The 21,451-nt window shown below is 47.4% G+C and overlaps 6 protein-coding genes across 6 annotated transcripts; 4 read left to right on the top strand and 2 right to left on the bottom strand.

The window, feature by feature from the left end:
* Window positions 1-337: 337 nt before the first annotated feature.
* On the bottom strand, window positions 338-1,987 carry I303_107249 (uncharacterized protein; the record flags this gene model as incomplete). Its single annotated transcript, XM_018409931.1, has 8 exons — window positions 338-442; window positions 529-596; window positions 720-811; window positions 960-1,229; window positions 1,391-1,406; window positions 1,480-1,634; window positions 1,736-1,811; window positions 1,900-1,987. 8 exons carry the CDS (start codon window positions 1,985-1,987, stop codon window positions 338-340), a joined length of 870 nt encoding a protein of 289 aa, XP_018260934.1.
* Window positions 1,988-2,447: 460 nt separating this feature from the next.
* Window positions 2,448-3,312, top strand: I303_107248 (uncharacterized protein; the record flags this gene model as incomplete). Its single annotated transcript, XM_018409930.1, has 4 exons — window positions 2,448-2,486; window positions 2,577-2,642; window positions 2,816-2,920; window positions 3,244-3,312. The coding sequence occupies 4 exons, from the start codon at window positions 2,448-2,450 to the stop codon at window positions 3,310-3,312; spliced, it is 279 nt and encodes a 92-aa protein (XP_018260933.1).
* Window positions 3,313-6,777: 3,465 nt separating this feature from the next.
* Window positions 6,778-10,583, top strand: I303_107247 (uncharacterized protein; the record flags this gene model as incomplete). The annotated part of the gene is made up of 7 exons (XM_018409929.2): window positions 6,778-6,890; window positions 6,971-7,086; window positions 7,152-8,215; window positions 8,278-8,391; window positions 8,454-8,898; window positions 8,952-10,234; window positions 10,350-10,583. 7 exons carry the CDS (start codon window positions 6,778-6,780, stop codon window positions 10,581-10,583), a joined length of 3,369 nt encoding a protein of 1,122 aa, XP_018260932.2.
* Window positions 10,584-11,978: 1,395 nt separating this feature from the next.
* Window positions 11,979-13,973, top strand: I303_107246 (uncharacterized protein; the record flags this gene model as incomplete). The annotated part of the gene is made up of 14 exons (XM_018409928.1): window positions 11,979-12,014; window positions 12,101-12,127; window positions 12,200-12,234; window positions 12,307-12,385; window positions 12,475-12,588; window positions 12,670-12,707; window positions 12,777-12,832; window positions 12,885-12,934; window positions 12,989-13,019; window positions 13,083-13,124; window positions 13,186-13,327; window positions 13,400-13,652; window positions 13,730-13,744; window positions 13,824-13,973. 14 exons carry the CDS (start codon window positions 11,979-11,981, stop codon window positions 13,971-13,973), a joined length of 1,068 nt encoding a protein of 355 aa, XP_018260931.1.
* A 1,283-nt stretch (window positions 13,974-15,256) lies between these two features.
* Window positions 15,257-17,670, top strand: I303_107245 (uncharacterized protein; the record flags this gene model as incomplete). Its single annotated transcript, XM_018409927.1, has 9 exons — window positions 15,257-15,413; window positions 15,483-15,608; window positions 15,709-15,834; window positions 15,908-16,069; window positions 16,143-16,309; window positions 16,391-16,983; window positions 17,054-17,204; window positions 17,307-17,402; window positions 17,530-17,670. 9 exons carry the CDS (start codon window positions 15,257-15,259, stop codon window positions 17,668-17,670), a joined length of 1,719 nt encoding a protein of 572 aa, XP_018260930.1.
* Window positions 17,671-18,314: 644 nt separating this feature from the next.
* Window positions 18,315-21,345, bottom strand: I303_107244 (uncharacterized protein; the record flags this gene model as incomplete). Its single annotated transcript, XM_065969530.1, has 11 exons — window positions 18,315-19,344; window positions 19,398-19,452; window positions 19,507-19,793; window positions 19,850-19,932; window positions 19,990-20,119; window positions 20,184-20,287; window positions 20,349-20,437; window positions 20,494-20,737; window positions 20,804-20,897; window positions 20,984-21,054; window positions 21,199-21,345. The coding sequence occupies 11 exons, from the start codon at window positions 21,343-21,345 to the stop codon at window positions 18,315-18,317; spliced, it is 2,334 nt and encodes a 777-aa protein (XP_065825602.1).
* Between the last annotated feature and the right edge of the window lie 106 nt (window positions 21,346-21,451).

The following is a 21,451-nucleotide window of genomic DNA, read 5'->3' as shown; positions in this document are numbered from 1 at the left end:
GAAGCGCAAGCGCAAGAAAGTCTATACCGTGTATCTTGTATCGTGTATCGAGTTCTTGTTGTTGTTTGTTTGAGCTGAAGTTGATATTTGATTTGTATTGCCTTCCTACGATGGATCAGTGCTTTGTCTCATTCATCCACGTGTCAACGTCTTGGAGCGTGTTGACTTGGTCAGACAGTCAGTCGTGAATAAGTGGGTTAGTCAGATTTCTCATCATAACGCAAATTAGTTTCAGCTTAAGAATTGCACGACATGTCGACTGACAACTGTATCTGATTCATGGGCATGGGCAAAAGCATATGATTACGATCAGAACAACAAACACAACCTGACAACTCTACAGCTTCCCTTTGATCAGGCTTTTGACGCTCTCAGGATCCAACAAAGATTGAGGGTACGGTAATGACATTTGTCTAATATGATGTTCGCCACCATCAACCACCTGTCGTATCACCAAGAACAATCAGCCTTCATCGTCCTGTGTAAATGAGAGAGCTGGTCCATCATGAAATCATGGGTTCCACTCACAGTCACTGTTCCTGTCATGAAGCTCGCTGCCGGTGAGAAGAGGAAAACGGCTGCATTAGCTATATCCGCTGATGTAACCACAACGCCATCAATCAGTATATCTTCTGATCGCAATAAAGCAGAGAACCTCGCTAGGATAAATTCTGAAAAATGTGAGGAACGTCCAACGTCAGCGTAGACGGTCAACTCACAGGTCGCGCCCATCCTGCCTAGCGGTATGTCATTCTCAGGTTTCCATCCCTTCGGCGTCAACCTTGACATTCCCTCGGTGCCTCCTATCGGACTGCGAAGAGATGGAAACATGCCATCAGTCGGATCCCCGACGAGATTGCGGTTCACTTATTCTGTAGTCATCGCGTTGACGCTACATCTTTTGATGGTGATGCAAGGAGAAAAGAGAGATTTCGGAGGACTCAGGACACTAGACTCACCCCGGCGCGATGACATTACTCCTCACCCCCCTCGGACCCTCTTCAACAGCCAAGACATTACTCAAAGCGTCGACTCCCGCCTTGGCAGCAGACACGTGAGCCTGGTATGGCAATCCCCTATAATGCAGTGTAGCCGATATATGAACGTAAGAGCCCTTCGCATCGCGGATATGGGGGATCGTAGCTTTGATAGTGTTGTACGTGCCGAGTAAGTCTATGTCGATGACTGTTTTGAAGGCGTTTGGGGAGAGCGATGAGATCGGTGCGAGGCTACATCCGATTCACCTCATGTGAGCGATCGTTCCATATTGATCATGCGCGATAACAAATGTTGTTGTCGCTTGTGATATGATATGCTAGGAAGAGAGCGCCGATACATGCAGATGGAGCGGGGGCATTATCGAGCTCAATCTTCGTTGGAAACAACTCACAAATTCCCTGCTGCGCCTATTTGCAAATACGAATCAGCTTATGCAACAAGGGGGGTACCTCAACAAACAGCTGACGATGCTCCACTTACCACAAATGACGAAATCGATTCTACCGAACTTATCAATCGTCTGCTTGACAGCCTGTTCTAATTGCTTCGGATCCCTCACGTCGGCTGAAGCGGGAATACACCGTTGACCAGTAGCCTTTTCCAGAGCTTGAGCAGATTCAGCTAGTCCTTTCGCACTATATAACGAGAACACCTATCAGCTTGATCTTCGTGAAGATATCACGCAACATTATTCGAAGCAGCTGTGAACAGAGTCGTCTAAAAGACCATGACTCACTCTCTGCCGACTATCGCAGCGTCCACTCCCAGCGACATCATAGTCTGCACTATCTGATAACAGATCCCACTTCGGCCTATGCACAGTCAATCTATATCAGCCGGAGCCTCCACGGAAGAGAGCAAAGGCGAAATGGTGGACTGCTGTCATGTAAAAGGACTGACCTCCCGTGCAGAACAGGACTTTGCCTTTGAACAGATCCTGACGGAAGGTGTCCCCGCCCGTCGATCTCGGTGCGTCGGCGTTCGACATCTTGCTTGAAGCGTTCCGCAGACCTGAATTGAGATAGATTGATGATATCAAGAGCAGATGTGATATGACTCTACTTCTCATGGATTGACTGGACGATGAGTTCGAGCAAGGACATCGTCAACCGGTTAATAACGCTTTGACACAACCGACCATCCAGACGTTAAATGGTCCCTTCACTTGAAGCGGTACCACTCTGTGATAATCTGGGCCCCCAGGCAATGCCGCTCGCTTAACTTGCTAAATTTATTGGTTACATACGTCTAGGAGTCCATTTCCCGAACTAACTGACCTGCTTCCCTCGTATGATGACTCCTTTATCCTTCCTCCATTCCGTCTCGACCTCTACCTCTACTCAACTCCCGATTTCAACGCTATTCATTGTGTATATATTCTCTATATCGACCCTTTCGTTATAGTCCTCGTACCTCTTGGAAAAACTCTTTATCCCGCTCTTGTCAAAATGGTATACACTATCGTCGTTCACCTTCAATCTTTGCCCGTGGGTCACACCTCGAATCACTGGATCACTGTATTTCGGCAGGAGCGGTATGCACATTGAGCTGACGTGAGATTGTATACCGCTCAACAGGACAAGGTAGAGGAAGTCAAAGCTAAGCTCGTAGAAGCTGCTGCAGTTTACAGGAAGGATAAGGAAGTGAGTCTGCTCGAGGTGAAAACACTTCTCGGCTCCAAGGCGGAATCATCATTTCGTCTGCCCAAATTTTATAGTTATTTCGCGACGAATTTTGCTGTCTCAACCATCTGTACTCATTGCCTATGCTGGCTTAAAGGCCGCATGATGCTCAAGCTGATCTCTACTTTGTACAGACCCTCGACTGGTATGTCATGCAAGATCCCAAGGATGCTACCAAGTTCTGCATTGTCGAGCGATACGAGAAGGAGTCATCGCAGGAATACCACCTGAACAATCCTGTAAGTTTGTGACTACAACGTTACTCACCCCTTTGTTCATCTCATGCCCTCTCCACGCTGTATATCGCTGCTTCTCCTCCCTCGTCATTCTTGTCTACACTGGTCTATCTTGATTCCACCTTTGGTATCAATGTGCTTCTGAGTATCGCCGTCTACGTGTCATGCTGATGCTTGTTATCCGATTTTATCCTTATCCTCTCCTCAACGAGCAGTACTGGAAGGTAAGCTCCATTCACTTGATCCCTCCAGCTCTCCGATATCGCGGAAATCTCGATCCACTCTCTCGACCGATATGAGTTAAGCTAATGTTTTTCTCCTGACAGACTTTCGACCCATACGTTGTGCCTAGATTGGCTAAGCCTATGGACTTGACAAGATGGGAAGAGATGTAGGATGTGCGCATGAGCGTTAGTTCAAAGCGCGATGTTATTGGAAGAACAGAGTAGAAACGCATCGTCATGGGCAGTATCATCTACGTCGATAAAAGTATCATCGTCTCAGCATGTATCGATAACACGAATGATCATGTCAACCTGAGCACAGGTCTACTTCAAAGCGCTGTAATCACTTTCCTTTAGACAAGAGCGTATTTTTTATGAAACGTGCACGAGGCCCGTCGATCGATGACCATCGCTCGGTAGTAAGAGGCTGTCGCGCCACGGCACGGCTCGCAAGTCTTTCTGTGATTTTTACGATGTATGCATGGCGCTGTGAGTTGGATGGGAGTATTTAAGGTTGAGATACACGGTCTCTCTTTTTGACTTCGGCGCTCTGCAGATCATTCAACGTTATTGATCTTCCAGCTTGAAGATCTGAACCTTATCCAAATAATGCATTGTGCACATGTAGTGAGGTATGTAAGTAGATCAATCAGCTGTTCCGACGATCATCAGATGCAGATTCCGGCCACTGACGTTGCTGTCAAGCATGCCTCATGCACGAGAAAGAGGTGGACCGATAAATTCGGAAGTCGAAAAAAAAAAGTTTAGGCCTAAACAAATAGTTGTCAGTCTGCGGGATCGGTATACGTAAGCACGCGTATAAGGTCTGCGTGCGGCGGAAGTTTTGTATTCTCGCAGGCAGGCTTTGTTTTCTGCAGAAAATACGGAATGAGACACACAGGTGGGGGAAGAAGGGGGTACCTGATCCTCGGAACCGGATTGGAATGGGTGGGTGTAGAAAAGCAAGAAGATATACTTTAGCCTTTACTCGAGTATGAACTGTAATTCATTTTTCGAGGACATTTTCAAGCTCCGGCAAATGCAGTATATGTCTATCTACGCATCTATGTACTCACGAACAACCTTGTATACGGACACAAGCATTCCAATTGTTGGTCAAGTTTCCTGTCCACCTGTTCTTCCGGATATCCCGATGATGATGATCTGGATCTGGCAGCTAGCTTAGGTATTGGATCAGGTGTTTCACCTTTCTTCGTGGAAAGCTTATTGTTGTTGTTGTCTTTTGTCAATGTAATTAACATAGGACTTTGCGTTGGTGTTGTCTCTTGTTGTCCTTTTCGGTTGTACTTTGTAGGGTGCACGCTCATAATGAAGCTCATATTCATGTTCCGTGTCTCAGCTCTAATAGATTTAAAGCTCCAATGATCCTCGAAGCAATCGAAAGATACCCTCAAATAACACTGAACTACGAGTGGAGATCCCCTCAACTTGCATCGCTTACAATTTACGATCGCAGTCACAAGGTTACAAGACACAAGACACCAGTAACTTGTTCCTCGTTACCATATTACCACATTACAATACCGTACGTACCGTACCGTATAATCACTAGCAGTAGAACACAATAAAGCGCCATTGAATCATTGGGACAAGTGGCGTAAGCAACCAACGGTGAAACCCTGAACCAACAATGATTTTAGCTGGTGTCTAGACTCTTTAACGACAACTACGGCGCGTCCCGCTCTTTTAGTATAAGTTCACCGTACCGTACCAACAGAAAGAACGCTACGGTAGTAGAATGAGTAACGCTGAAAGAGCTTCCGGTCAATCTTAAAATCCACAAGAAACGTCTTGGACGTCGTAGCAAGCAAGCTTCGCAACTTGCTCAAACCAAATCCTGCAAGAGTGGTCTTTGATTCGACGAATAGTGAAAATACAGGAAGAGAGAAATAACCTTTTTCTTGTCCTTTCTGTTTTTCCTTCGAGTTGCGCGAGGGCCAATTTAGATTATCGTTCAGGTCAAACAAGCACGCGTTCCCATCTTACAGGATATCTCACCTTTTGCACTTCAAGTCAATCGATACAACATTATTGATCACTCTCTTTCATCAACATTGACATCGTTGTCTCGACATTAGATAGGTTTGATCGACTATCGACTATTTGACTTTGTGCATGAAGATACCTAGAAATCCCTTTAGAACAGAACAGAACGGTACGATACACACACAAACACATACACACGACACACTTGCGACCTTAGTCTTAGTCGGAATTAGAACCCTCCATCTATGCACACTGCAGGACAGTCCGTCAATAACAATCAAAATCAACAACAACATCAATAGACGTCCCACCCAGACATTTAGGCAAACTTCGATTGAAACGCCATACAGTAGAACAACAAACAAGGCACCATTCGACTTCTTTTCGACCTGATCGAATAGCAAAGCGTTTTAGAATTGCTTCAGAGCACCTTAGTACTCGAGTGAGCGAAGGTATCACATTACACCTGTGCTTATGCCTTTCTGACGCTTGGATCTTCGGTCGATACAGTCGCATAGGAATATAGGATATCCAGGATCTCGTCATTTGGACCTTACGGGCTCATTACTTTGGCCTTTGGGATAACCCCTTCTCTATTACCCATCACCATACTCAATTGACTTGGGTACACACAAAACATTACAAACCAGCCATCAATACATACCACCCTGATCGATCAAATTGAACGATCATCCGACAACCCGATCAAACGTTTCCCTTCTGATCCCTCACCCTCTGCATCAAAAGTGACAGTCAAGTCAGGATTCTCGACCAGAGGTCAAAGCGTGCGCTAGACTTGCGTTTGCTTGACGACGGACAACGAAAACGAAAACGAAAACGTCAGTGCGGCTTGTCTTCACTGTACTGCACTGTACGCTACGCTACGCTACGCTACGCTGTACGCCTAGTGAGCATAGTGGAATATCACTCAACGACAGCTCTTGCGAGATTATACTGCCAGCCAGTCATTACGATAATTACTTGGGTAGCAAGGGCAATATATGTATCCTTTACCTCCAGTCACCACCGACACGTCGACTCGTCATCTTTCGATTCGATCGCTCTGAAATATCCTCAATCGGAAGATCATTTTTCAAAGCGAGCCCCTTCAATAAAGGCATAATAATTAGACAACAATAGAAAGGATAGGATCGGACGGACGGACGGACGTTCTAGACATCCCGAGAAGGACTCTTATCGGGAACGGCAGAAACGGAGAGAGTCTGTCTTGTCACGAGACAATCTATCTTTCTAGCAATCTTGAACATCAGCCTTGGCCCAACAACGTCAGGTCAAGTCATTCAAGTCAATCCAATCAAATCAGACCTCCTTTGTGTGTCCTTGCTTTCCCACCTGCCATAATCACAATACTACGCACTCGTGCTCGGACTTGGACTCGGTTTCCCAGACGACAGACCACATTCATCATTCAAATCCCCTTTCATCCCATTTCCACCTTGTTCACCATACCGCCATCATCGATTATACCCATTACCATCATCACTTAACGCCACTATTGATCGTGACAAACCCTTCAAGCAGGGCCATCAAACCAGGCCAACTGCCGCATCAGCATCGATATCACCATAATCGCTATCACAGAACCGTGGATAAATGGCTGTTGCAACGATGTCGATGTCAGGTTCAATCTCCAGGAAGCGGGTGGGCTCCGTGAGTCAGAGCAATAATGGGTCGGGTGTCCCACCATTAGATATACAGAGTATACAGATGCCATCGAATAAGTGAGTCTGGATGAAGCCAAAAAGCTTCCCTGATGAGAGGGGACCGTCTGAATACCTCAACTGACAGTGTTGGTCTGCAGAACCAACGCACTCGCCCTCAAAACAGCTGCGCTGTCATCAACAAAGTCATTATATCAGACCTGTTCGATATTGAGGAAGCGGTTGCGATGCGTGGACGATTTCCAAGCGTTTCTGGGTGAGCTTGTTCGACAGCTACATTTTAAGACTGACAGGACAGCTGATCTGACGGAATACCAACAGAACAACCAGCAAGCGCAGAGCCTCTTGACGTAGTATCACACATGTGCCACCTTTTCCGTCTAGGTTCCCCTTTATGCCATCTCTACAACCTCCTCATTCCCTCATTCACAGATTCTGACTCTTCTCTCTATGCTGATCTACCGGCACCTCCAGCGATAGAGTACGACTTCCCACCATTCATCAACTCGCCCGATGGAGTGCGCAATTGGGCAAAAAGGCCGGAGAACGCAAAGATGTGTCAAAGGTACATAGCATCCTTCTGCATGGCGATGAAAAAACGTCATCAAGAAGGGCGATGGCACAGCGAGATATGGGCGTTACATGAATTATGGGGGAAATCAAATGGAGATGAGATAGAAGCTTACGACTCGACCGGATTGATGAAAGTCTTACACACAGTTGAAGAAATTCTAAATCACCTGCCCGAATCAGCAATGTCGCCTCTGTCACCCACGACCCCACACACCGCATCGTCTTCAGTGCATCTGAGGAACCAGAGACAGTCATACGATCTACCTTTCACGCTAGGTGGGACAGGCACTGGGTCAGGAGCCATCGCCAATATGGCTGCGACGATGAACGGCGGCGTACATCTTGATTCCTTGACCCAAGTCGGCAATGCCATGCTGAACGGAGGTTCTTCCACTGGGTCATCAAGCCCGACAGGAGGAGAAGATATGCAACGAACGAAATCTGTTGCTGATGCCAACGCGTTCAAATCCGTAGAAGAATTGGTGTCAAGTGAGAAATCGTATGTCCAAGAACTGGAGATCCTGGTACGATGTTCGATGGAAATGCTCGATAAGCACCTTGTATCGACCGAGACGAACCATCAGATCTTCTCGAATCTAGCCAAAATCCTAGACTTCCACAGAAAATTCTTGATCAAGTTGGAAACGGAATATGAACCCATCCAAGAGGGTCGTGGACCGAAAGCTTGGGCAGAAGGCGTTTGGGGCAGACCGTTCATTACCTCGGAAGCTGAATTTGATTGTTACGGACCTTATTGTGCGAATTACCTCGACGCGATAACGGTCGTCAACGAGCAAATGCCGAATCTCATGGTAAGTCTCCTTTCTTCACTCTGCTATGAGCGAATCTGACAACTCATCTCCTTTAATTTCAGCGGGGGCAAGAGCTACCTCCGGATGAGCGACCTTGTCTGGATCCCCAAAGAGAACTGCAAGCATTCATGATCAAGCCCATCCAACGAATCACCAAATATGGGTTGCTGCTAGATGTGAGCATCTGGCCATCTGAGCGATATGGTCTGACCGGACTGACATGTGGAAATTGCCATAGGCGATATTGCACGCTACGGCCAAACACGATTATCCCTTCCGACCTGAACTAGAAGAGGCATCAGCCGCAGTCAAACGTATAGCAGCCAGCATAAACGAAGTGACGGATTTCAAAGCCAAGCAAGCGACGGTCAAGGAACTGATGGATCGAGTGGAAGACTGGAAAGGCCATGAATTGGACAAATTCGGTGATCTATGGCTCGACGATCATTTCACAGTGACAAAAGCAGATCAGCCGAGGGAGTATCATGTTTTCTTGTTTGAGAAGATGATGTTGTGCTGTAAGGAAGTTTTACCCGAACGCAAGAAATCGAGCAAAAATTCCAGTATGCTGCGAAAGGATAAGACTATCAGCAAATCCCTGGAAAAGCGAAAGCTGGCTTTGAAAGGCAGGATCTTCGTCAGTAATATCAACAGAGCTACTTTGCTGCCGCCCGAGCCTAGTCGTAAGTCGTCCGGCTCCGATAGTCAAGTGTTGAGGGCTGACGATCAGATGTAGCTACCGATCCCTACGGCGTGTCGCGAGTGTGCATCGCTTGGACTGTTCCGCATCGACATCCGAATGGCTGGCATGAAGATCAGGAAGACTCATTCATTATGATTGGGCGGTCGGAAGAACAGATGAAGAAATGGGCCGACAAGGTGATGGAGCTTGCTACTGCCGAGAGGAAGAAGCAGGAAGCCAACCGAAACAGTCGTTCGGCGATGAGCAGTGGACGATACTCTGATTCGGAGAAGGCTTATCAACATTCTTCGTTCGCACCGCCGACACCCAGCGCAGAGAAGCCGCCATTTGCGTTCCCTCCGCCCTTACCGGGACAGGGTAGTCAATTCGGAGGCGCGGAAGAGGACGATGAAGACGGATTGATCAGCGGTCGGACTACCCCAAGTATATCCAACCACGGTCATGGACCAGGGCAGACTTCCCCTTACACGAGTGTACATCCTACTACTGGACGAAGGGTACAGTCTCAACAGTCTATGCCGGCCGCAATGCAAGCTGAATTCCGCGCTCGAGCTTTGACCGAAGATCAATTTGGGCCGTCGATGACCCAATGGAGAAATCAACAACAACCGATGCCACCACCTTTACCTCGACTCACGTCTGCTATGTCTACGCTATCGACGGCAAGCGAAGCAAGCTTCGGTAATGGGATCAACAGTGCTAGGTCAATCGGTCATCCTTCGATGTCGCGGACGATATCTGGAGCTGGAAGTAGGATACTCTCGCGTGCTGATGAGACCGAAGAAGATTCGCCGACGGAACAAAGAGAAGCGTTTAACAGGTTCGGTCCGGCACGAGGAATGACACGAGCTCCTTCCCACGGGGTTCAACCTTCAGTACCGTACCCACCACAGCTTCGTAATAGGAGCGCCTCCTCGCCGAATGTGTACCAACAACCGAAGATGGATCCATTACCGCCTGTTCCGGTTCCCACACAACAGATACCCCATCCCTACGCTGCTGTACAACATCAACAACAGTGGAGCGGCGCCAACATGGATCCGCAATTATCCATGTCCAGTTCGAGCACATTAGTAGGCGGCACCGCATACTTTACGAAGAGAATGTCGGCAGGCGGGAAGAGATCCAGTGGAGAGAGTCATTCGACTGAAACGTCGGAAACTACTTCAGATCAACAATCGCCTGCTACGCCGTATGGTAGTGTGCCTGGTGATCATCCGCATACGCGAGGCGCAACCCCTGTATCAAGGCAAAATAGCTCGGATGTTGTCGGCGCGGCCGGATCGAGCGTTCTCATCAAATTACGTTGTGGCGAGGTGAGTCTTGAGTCTCTCCTTGATTTCTGTTCATGCATGATCCCAGGCCGTCATCGATGGGTTTATACGTATTGGGATATCAGGCCAATAGCTAATCTGTGGGCCGTCTTGACAGGACCAATTTCTGATTGGTGTTCCCCAAGATATAAATTTCCCGACTCTGTATCAGAAAGTCCAGAAGAAGATCCGATTATGCTCTTCCTCGAGAAACATAGGCGACACGTTACAGATCAAATGGATAGATGCGGACCAAGATGAAATCACAATCAAGTGCGACGCGGATATCGAGGCGATGATTGGAGAATGCATGGAAGTAGGAGCAAGTCATGTTAATCTCATTGCTCGGTGATTTTTCCGGAATCTTCTCTCTTTCTGTTCCTTTTTCTTTTCCTTTCTATGATTGTGGCCATGATTTCGGATATAGATGACTTTGTATCAATATCGTGTAGTGTATCATCTTTTGAAATTGGATTGGATTAAACTTGAATCGGACTGAAATATCTTGCGGATTTCTCTTTTTCCTCCGGCTTCTTCTTCTTGCCTTTCTTGCTTCTTGGCGTTCTCCATACATAGTCCTTGAATTGGCTTCGCATTGTTCTGCTTATTATTTATTGGATGTTGGATATTGAGGATCTTTAGATCTTTATTGCGAAGCGAAACGATGAACGTCATTATGAGTCTTGTAGGATGTACGAATAATGAACATGCAATGCAGTCTGCATCATGAACACACGACGGGATTGTATGCTTCATGCCTCACTTCACTACAGCTCAAATGAAGCACATACCTCCCTACCATCACCAACAAACCAACAGCTCACTAATATACCTGTTGCAAGCTTGTTACCTCATTTCGATATGCCTCCTATCTGCGTTTCCATATATTTCTTGAAGATCACAACAAGCATCATCAATAAGCATTGCATCGTGATCATAAAGCGCTCTGCCCCGCGGAGAACTTAAGTTATCTATTGCTGGCGCTAGTTCGCTTCTCCTTCTCATTCTCATTGCCGCCGCGTAAAATCCGTACGCGTACAATTGCTGAGTCAGGTAATCCTCGTGGCGTTTCGGCAAATATCATCCATCTATCTGACGGCTTGATTATCTCTCGGTAAGATTGATCCTGACGAATGCATAGTATAAATGTACGAGTACTTCCTCTCGGCATGACTCACCAACGTGACAGGCTGAGAGTCGGGTAGGTATAGGTACTTGAAGTTGTTCGCGGGTACCACAAGGAAAGCAAATCGAAGCAGGAAAGATAATGGCACCGTGCGTGCGAGCGTGCAGCGTGCAGTCGGCCCGGAGATGGCCGGGATTTGACTATAATTAAACCGCCAGACCTCCACCCAACCTCCACTTTCGCCATACCGCCAGACAGAAATGTGTCATGATTCACTTTTATCAGCTGGTTTGAGCCCTGGAATCGAGCGTCACTAATACTGTCACCGCGCTATCATTGGATGAGACTGCCCAGTTTATTTGAGGACTGTCGAGGGGAGGCGCCCACTGATCACATGTTATCATCATTGCTTCGACGGTAGAAAGAAAGATCTGGACAAGAAAATAAAGATCCGCAATCGTGCAAAAATAGATATAAATATATATCATCTGCACTAGCTTCCTGTCGATCCTCTTAACTTTACCCCCTTTCGCGTTTCCAATAAATCGGTATATGTTTATCAGTCGCCTCAAAACATTGAATAGTCTATCAATCAGCCAAACCAGAAGAAATCTTAATACGATGCCAGGTCAAGCTTTCGAACCCAAAAACATGCTCGTGAGTTCCGTTGCATTTGAGCCAGGCACATCGAGCATCACAGGGTCACAACATAGCTGATCGGTGAACACTTTGCTATTTGTCAGTACCGAAACCTCGGTGCTACCGGTCTCGTAAGCTTCAATCCATTGAGCAGATGATTCGTAGTGTTTGAAATTTGTTGCTGATCTGGAGAAACGCGATAGCGAGTACCAGTCTTCTCCTACGGAGGATGGTTGACGTGAGTCGTTTTTTCAGACATGATCCGCTCTGCGTCCCTTAGGCAACATCACTGACCGATAGTCATACACAGCGTCGGATACGAGCAAAAAGGTGATATCGTCAAGGAATTGATGCAGACCGCCTTCGATGCCGGTATCAACATGTTCGATGTGAGTGATTGCTTCATCTTAAGCGAAAGCTTTGAGCACAACATGGCGATTCGGTCAAAGCTGATTCAGATCTGGTTTGGTTTAAATAGAATGCCGAAGCGTATGCGGGAGGTGAATCTGAACTCCAAATGGGTCGAGTGATTAAGGAGCTCGGCTGGAAGAGAAGCGATATCATCGTCACCACCAAGATCTTCTTCGGTATCGTGAGTTCAAGTTGCGTTTACACTTTTCGCATACGTCACCCAACATCCATACTGAGACTAGTTTGCCTGATATTTTTACAGGGCGCAAAGGAGAGACACAACACTAGAGGTTTGAGCAGGTGAGTTGTTCTCCCCACCGTATATATTGATTTCTGTGAGCTAACCTGTTCCGTCTCACCGTTGATTAGAAAGCACATCGTTGAAGGTCTCAACGACTCTCTCGAGCGACTTCAGCTCGATTACGGTGAGCAAAGCTTACTCGAAAACAAAGCTTCAATGCTGACTTTGGCTTACAGTCGACATTGTATTCGCTCACCGACCTGATGTCACCACTCCAATGGAAGAGGTGAGTATCGATAGCATCACTTGGTGAAGATCCAGCTGATGGGACTGCTTGCAGACTGTCCGAGCCTTCAACCACGTGATTGACAGTACGTCGTTCGCTGAGTCTTACCGATGAAAATTGTAATGATGCTAACGTTCTCACCGCACAGCCGGAAAGGCCTTCTACTGGGGTACTTCCGAGTGGTCAGCCAGTAAGTATCCCCGTTGATATCCAACAGTGAAGAGCAATGGAGCTGATGGCATTGTTTTTAGTGCAAATTCAACAAGCCCACGAAATCGCTAGAAGGCTCAACATGGTCGGTCCAGCTGCTGAGCAACCTCATTACTCCATGTTCCACCGAGAAAGATTCGAGCAGGAGTACGAGCCATTGTGGAGATACGAGAACTACGGAAGGTGAATATCTAACTCAGCATTGGCCGGGGATCTCGAACATGCAAGCTAACTTGAGGGGTTTTCTGAAATTAGCACCATCTGGTCTCCCCTTGATTCCGGTTTGTTGACTGGAAAGTACAACAATGGTATCCCCGAAGGATCGAGATACCACTCCAACTTGAACGGAGCAATGGACGATAACGTCAAGCACCTTACTTCGCCCGAAGGAAAAGCCAAGATCGAGAAGGTCAAGAAGCTTACTGCCGTTGCTGAGCGATTGGGTGGTAGTATGACTAGCTTGGCTTTGGCATGGACATTGAAGCACAAAGGTGTATCCACATGTATCGTGAGTCGCACACCTCTTTGGTATCCCTTCACGAGTCTCCTTTGGCGCTAATGACTATATGTCTTCTGCGAATATAGCTTGGTGCTACCAAAGTAAGTCTTCCGCCAGCCATTCGGTTTTGATCCGATTTGTCACGCAATTTGACTGACCTTCACCCTCACCTTTCCACAGCCGGACCAGATCAAGGAGAATGTTAAAGCGCTTGACATCTACCCCAAACTCACTCCTGGCGTATTAGAGGAGATTGAAAAGATCCTCGACAATAAACCTGCCCTTCCTACCGCGTATGGTCGAAGATCCGAGCAAGGTGAATTGATCTAAATCCCGTAAGAAGAAATCCCGTAAGAAGGAAGAGAAAAAGTCGTGGACCGTTTGTAGTAGAGTACTGCCTCAGTGATGCGATGATGTGGTCAACGCGGATGTCGGACCGGATGATGAATGCAACGGGTACCAACTATCTGTCTAGCCGAATAAGCACTCGTCAATGCCGCAAGGATAACATGGCGCACGTCCGTAGCGGTTCTGTTAGGCTCCTTCGGGCAGAGATGCGGAGCCTCACGATTGGCCCCAGTGTGACACACCCCTCCGTGCCGGCTTTATAGCCTACGACTCGCGGGAGTCTGTGGGTCAGCCTGCCATTGCCGCAAAGGTGCAATGCGGGATATAGGAGTTGCTCGGGGCATGCAATTCTCATGAAATGGATGTTTCTCATCGAAAAATGCTTCCAAGCGAGTCGCGGCTCCGATGTCGGAATGTTGGCCCTGAAACGAAAGCGATCCAAAAGTGCCACAAACAGGCATAAACCCCCAGAAAAGCGGGAAATGAGGGGTCCGATCGGACCTCCGACCGGGACTGACTTGGTATTTCCCTCTCAAAGTCCAAGGAATCATGGTAAGACCTTGGTTGTTTCGGTGGTTTCTGATATCTTATCTGTCCTTTATGGGTTATTTGGTTCTTTGGCAGCGTCCAAGCGTTTTATGATGGTCCAAAAGCAGATTTCGTCGATGAGAACGTACGGAATAGCAGTGAATATATGTTATTTTGTCGAGCCAATCATATTTAGATAGCTGGGTGAGCTCAGGGTAATTGGATTGAACGAGAAAAAAACGATATGCATTTCCTTTTTGGGGAAGAAATTTAGCCTGGACACGCATTCACGAATGTCTACAAAACACAATCGTCTTTGCTTCATCCTTCTCTATAACATCCTTGAATTCGTACATCCATCCATACATTCATACTTCCTCAGCAACACCTTTGATAGCCGATCGGTAAGTCCAAGGAACGATTCTCTCGTGATTGCTTGCGGATAGTCAGCTGACAAATACTCCCTTTAGCTTGGTCAGTCGTTTACTTCGGTCCGATCGGAATCTTCACTCGATTTGTCAGAGACGTACTCTCCCGCATTTATATATAAGGAGCTTAGGAGTCCCCGTCTTTGGGCTTGACGAATCATACGAATCAGATTTGCCCCACATTGCTTTCCATTGATCTGTAGACTTTCAAGTCACACATTGACTCTTGTCATCCATCTGTTGTCCTAAATCATCAGTTACGCGTCAAATAACCAATTCTACTGGGCAATCGATCGAAACTTCTTCAAGATGTCTAATGAGATACCCAAGCAGGCGGGCATGGGTACGCAGACCCAGTATCCCGAAGGCCTAGAGCCCGCTACAAGAAGATCAGAAGATCTGAATGCTCCCTCGGTCGACGAGAAACATGTCGATAATATGTTCGCCAACGCGGCTGCTGCTACGGGTAAGACGCGATATTGAATTGCATTTCGAGTGATCAGTCATGCTAATCCTTGTGGTATGCGTATGACAGCGAAAGAACACAAGATGACCCTGATGGAAGGTATCAGGCTGTACCCCAAAGCCATCGGGTGGTCTATCCTTATCTCCTCCTGTTGCGCTATGGAGGGATACGATGTCTCGTTGGTCGGTAATTTCTGTAAGTCGCCCTTCTGCATTTGTATTTTTTTCGACTCGTTATCCATGAGCAGATCAGAAAGGGTTTAAGCTGAGCATCTTATGCTTGTTTTGCTTTATAGACGCGTTCGAGCCTTTTAACAGGAAATACGGTGTCCTTGGTGCGGACGGAGCGTATGAAGTCCCGGCAAGATGGCAATCCGGTTTATCGAACGGTGCTCAATGCGGTCAGATCTTGGGTCTTATCTGTAGGCCATCCATTTCATCGCACATCAGAATCTGCCATGCTTAATAGTACTGACATGGTCTATTCGTTCCCAGTGAATGGTTTCTGCACCGAAAGATATGGATACCGACCTGTCTTGATGGTTTGCCTGGTCTGGCTCATGGGAGTGATCACTATCTTCTTCTGCGCACCTAACATCCAGACTCTGCTTGCGGCTGAAATCTTGGCTGGTGTTCCCTGGGGTGTCTTCCAATCTAGTGAGTTCCGTGTCATTTTGCACTTGTTATACCATAATATGGTCAAGGTGTTGATGTTGTAAGCGTTGTTAAGTCGCTATCAACTACGCCTCCGAGGTCTGCCCAATTCCTCTCAGAGGATACTTGACCTGTTATGCCAATTTCTGCTGGGGTTGGGGCCAGTTGATCGGTATCGGTGTTATCCGATCTATGTTCGACAGAACCGATCAATGGGCCTACAGAATTCCTTATGGAGTTCAGGTGGGTTGACTTGCGGACTCTCTCACTCTGGTGCTCATGAATCTGTCCAGCTGATGAGGGTTGATTTGACTTGTCTGTCAGTGGGTATGGCCGCCTATCATTTTGATCGGTGTCATCTTCGCTCCTGAATCACCTTGGTGGCTAGTCAGACGAGGCCGGATCGAAGACGCTAAACGATCTCTCACTCGACTCACCTCTGCTGGGCGAAACCCCGATTTCGACGTCGACGAAACCATCGACATGATCCGACATACAACCGAATTGGAGAAAGATATCACTGCTGGATCATCCTATCTCGATTGTTTCAAGGGTATCGATCTCCGAAGAACCGAGATTGTCTGTGCGATCTGGGCGATTCAGAACCTGAGTGGAAATACCTTCAGTAATTACTCGACCTACTTCTTCAAGCAGGCCGGATTGGACGGTACGATAGCGTACGATTTCGCTATGGGTCAATACGGTATCAATATGGCCGGAACCTTCGTAGCGTGGTTCCTGATGTCTCTCGGAATAGGTCGAAGGAGATTATTGCTTTGTGGTTTGGTCGGATTGAGTATCTCGTTGTTCGTGATGGGCTTTATCGGGTTGGTGCCGGACAGTCATCGACATGCAGCGAGTTTGGCGACTGGGACGATGATGTTGGTCTGGGCAGTGAACTACCAATTATCCGTTGGGTGAGTCACCCAATACCCTTCGGACAGATTGCATATTGCATATCGAACTAATATGTGATCATTGCTGCAGTACAATCGCATACTCGTTGGTCGGTGAAATCTCTTCAAGAAGATTAGCAATCAAGACCGTCGCCTTGGGAAGAGCAGCCTACAACGTAGTAGCAATCATCAACAACGTCTTGACTCCTTATATGATCAACCCAACAGCTTGGAACTGGGGCGTGAGTAATTTTCCCTTTCTCCTCTCAGAACATCATGAGAGTAGATTGGTTCGGAAGTAATCGCATTGCTAATCAATGAATTTCGTTGGTATACATATACAGAACTACGCAGGATTCTTCTGGGGTGGCTCATGTCTCCTTTGTCTCGTCTACGCCTATTTCAGAGTTCCCGAACCTGCCGGTCGAACGTTCGCAGAGGTGAGTTCTGGAATTCATTCTCATTCTTCATGTTCGATGTACGGTTTTCTATGTTCACTATCTCGGATTACCCCTTCGTCTTATCCTGCGAGATTATTCCAAGCTGATTATACATTCTGTCGTTCAGCTCGATATATTGTTCGAACGAAAGATCTCCGCAAGGAAATTCGCCACTACCGACGTCAACGCGTTCGACATGACTCTCAGACACAGGATCAACCATTCTAAAGAGGCTGTGGCTCATGACGAGGAGAAACAGACTGCTTGACTAATTATAAGTACGATAAGTCGATGTCTCGGTAAGAGGTCGAAAGGGTGATCTGGATTGACACGGAGTGGTTTAGAATCTGTTTTAGCTATCGGTATCGTCATTTAGGCATTTGTGGTTATTCCTGGAGTATAGTATATACAGTCCTCGGTATCAATAATTCTTTCTCGGCTCTTGAATGAAGTTGGATAGCTCGTTCGCAGCTTGGTGATTAGTAGTGCTCAGATGTTCGATATAATGTTTGTGTGTTGATGTTAGTTAATGTTTGTTTTGGAGTTGGCCCTTTACATGCTTTTTTTCATTCGGTAGGATATAAGATATGGAATGAATCATTACGAACTGATCAACAGATGTTCTCACATCAAGGCGCACAACGACATCCATGTCAGCTCAGCGAGGACAGCACAATGGTCGCGGCGCGAAAGGCGAAATGGCGCTCAGCCAGTCTGATCAAGCTGCATGATCTGATACTATCACAAGATACTATATTATATGGATATGTGCGTATATATACATGCTAATCGGAATCCGATACCAACATACAAACAGATCACAGACTACCAAGTGTGCCAAATACGAGTCAGTCGAGGCCAATTCCAGCGACGCGGAGGTCATGAAGTTTAAACGTATATCATAGACTAACTCTATGACCCGCCTCCTATCCTCCTCATTTTACCTCCAGTGGTACCTGGTGCTCCCTCACCACTCGTGCGTCCAGCTACGATCGCATTATGCCTTAAAACATGTTGATGCAGATTCAGGTTCCCGCTTTTACTCCTTGGCAGCGAGGTCGTCGTTGGGCCGTGGCCGGTTGTTATGCTTGAGGGCTTTTTGGATACCAAGGAATCTGTTCTGGAAAGACTGGGATATATCGACGTGGCTGGTTGTGAGGGTTGAGGATTGATAGATCCTAAAACTTGTCTTTCCGTAAAAGATCCTCCCGTTCCCATATTAGGACCCGTTCCACCGCTTGTGCCGGTCGACGATGGTCTTTTGATGAATGGAGAAGGAGCATCAGGATCTTCGATATTCCATTTGGCCGGTGTAGCACTTTCCTTATACGTGAATGTGAAGCTTGAAGGCGCGGGGGCGGCCACTGGTACTGGCGCAGGGATCATAGTGGGCGGTAAAGCGTTTTCGCAAGCGGACGATGCCGACGAAGACGACGAAGCTTGTTGACTTTGAGAGGACGTGGGTACGATCGAGCTTCGTCTAGGTCTCAACCACGGGCTAGCCACTGACGTGGGAGTCGCAATTGCCATACTGATATCTTCGCAGTAATTCTTCAGGTCGTCAGGCGAGCCTATACTACTTCGTTGTCTAGAATGAATACCGCCGAAAGGTCTGTAGATCTGTTTAGCCGGAGTAGCTTCGCCCATACCCAAAGCCAGGCCGTTCGGGCCGTTTGCAGGTGCCGCAGCGCTAGCTTGAGCTGCCAGGGCATCTCGCTCTGCATCCAGCTTGGCAGCTGCAGCTATGTTACCCAGAGACTTGGTAGCATTCCGACGTAAGGGTGTCACTGCTTTGGGCTGAGCTTGGATACCCAGATGAGCGAATCGGTCCAAGGGCGATGGGGAAGAGATAGCCGCCAGGGGAATTTTTGATGGTGTTTCGCTGTAGGCAGGATGCGCCAGACGGGAGAAACGAGATGAAGCTGGGAGAGGTAACGTATTGCTGTTGTGACATCGAGTCAGCCAAATTCTGCATTCAAACATCCATAAACTCACCTTCTCTCCTCCAAGCCAGGTCTCGACAATGGCGGAGCCGATGACTTAGCGGGACCTGTACAGGGGTATAAGCTTTTGGTGAGATCCCGATAGAAGAAAACCAAATCACGAGGTCCATTCGCCAAAACTTCCTGGGCGCCGAGACCAGCTGTGACTTGCTCTTTCTCCTCGCGCAATCGCTCCCATTGTCCTCTCAAACTCTCAGCAGCTTGATTCAGCCGTCTTTGAGTCTCTTTTGTCTCCTCATCCTTGCTTTCGCAGAGAGCCTCTCTAGCTGCAACCTCCGCTTCTCTAGCTGTGATCGCCTTTTCCCTCTCTTCCAATGCTAGGGCTTTTGCCCGCAATTGTTCTTCATACGCTTTGAGCTCATCACGCTTCGACAGAAGGAGCGAAGTTCTGTCATCGACAAGAATCAGCTATGATTCCTCGGGGGCTGAGCGCTTTCAGCTTACTGGTTCTGTACGGTGAATAGCTTTCTATGTAATTTCATCTCGTCCATTTCCAGCAGATCTTTAGTCGACGGTCTTTTGACGGGCTGTTCCGCGCTAGTCAGCTTCTCTAGTCCCAGATCCGGATGATAGAGGTGACTTACGTTAAGAGTCAGCATAGCTTTGACGACACTTTTCAGCGCTGGCGAGTATTGAGCGGGCAATGAGGGAAGTTTGCCGGATTTGACCATCGATATCAACTCGGGCTGCGTTTGAGCTTGTGAGAACGGTGAGCTGAAGATTCAAGAAAATCAGCCAGCCGCCATTGCACATCATCACGAACACGGATCCGGCTCACTGTAGAGCACACATCTCGTAAACTAGACAACCTAAACTCCAGATATCCGATTTCGTGTCGTACCTGTTCTCCGCCAATATCTCAGGAGGCATATATAGTGGTGTCTAGTCCGAGATCGCATGTCAGCTTATCAGGCCGTTTTCGCGGTCCAAAGCTGCAACTCACTCCTACGTATGTTGAGGTGAACGATGCGGTGCCCATATCCTTACTCAGTCCAAAATCCCCCAGCTTGACGAAGTCATCAGATAAAAACACTATGCATCTCGTCAGCTCAAAAGGATTTGCTACACAAGGCGACGTTCACACATACCGTTTTCAGGTTTCAGGTCTCTATGTAAGACCTGATACCTGGCTATTCCTCCATCAGAGGACTGTTGAGCACCTTGACTTAGCCTTGCTACTCCAAGTTTCGAAGGGCGTTCAGCTGGCCAATGACAATGGTGTAATGCTAGTGTGATTTGCAAGAAGATATTCCATATTTTGTCTTCGTGTATTGGTTGATTTGACCGTTGCGCTTTGCGTATCAGAGTACCTAAGTCACCTGAGGTACAGTACTGCCAATATTTGGTGATTTTGAGCTTCCGATGGCTCCTTAGAGCGAAGGGCATGAGATAGCTCACCTCCATGACGATGTATATCCTTTCATTCTTTGGATCTTTGATTTTCTGTATGAGCTGAACGATATTGCGATGCTTCAGTGCATCCAAGATTGCTCTATGTGCGATGTCCAGAAATCAATGTTGTGAGCATATCTTTCTAAACCAAGGAAGGGCCATGGCGAGGGGCTGATAGATACTTACACTTCCGCCAAGATCTGTTTCCGGTCCTTCTCCGTCATCTTCGAGTAATCCAATTGTTTCAAGGCGAATTCCTGCATGAGATCACAGGTCAGCTGGATCGCTCAAGTAGATTTCTTGCATGAATGAATATCAAAAGTCGGATGACAATTGGAAGACCAAGCTCATGATGATGTATATGTCGACAGTGGAAGTGAATCGATGAAACGTTGACTCACCTTTCCATCCGTGACCCTTTGCACTTTACTAATAACCCCAAAACTACCTTTACCGATATTCGATATCAACTTATACTTGTCAAGTTCAGAGACATCTGCATAGCTCGACCCTTGGCCTGAGGTAGTAGGTCGTCGAGGAGCGGCCATGTTGGGAGGGGCCAGCTGGCTGTCTACCAAAGTCACAGGCAGAAGTGATCAATCGAGGGTTGAGGTTTGTTTACCGCTTCGTCGAAAGTGTTATTGTCGATGCATG

The sequence above is a fragment of the Kwoniella dejecticola genome, chromosome 9 (genome assembly GCF_000512565.2).
Source record: "Kwoniella dejecticola CBS 10117 chromosome 9, complete sequence".
In the NCBI taxonomy this organism is placed as follows: Eukaryota; Fungi; Basidiomycota; class Tremellomycetes; order Tremellales; family Cryptococcaceae; genus Kwoniella; species Kwoniella dejecticola.
This window is presented reverse-complemented; position numbering and strand designations above follow the sequence as displayed.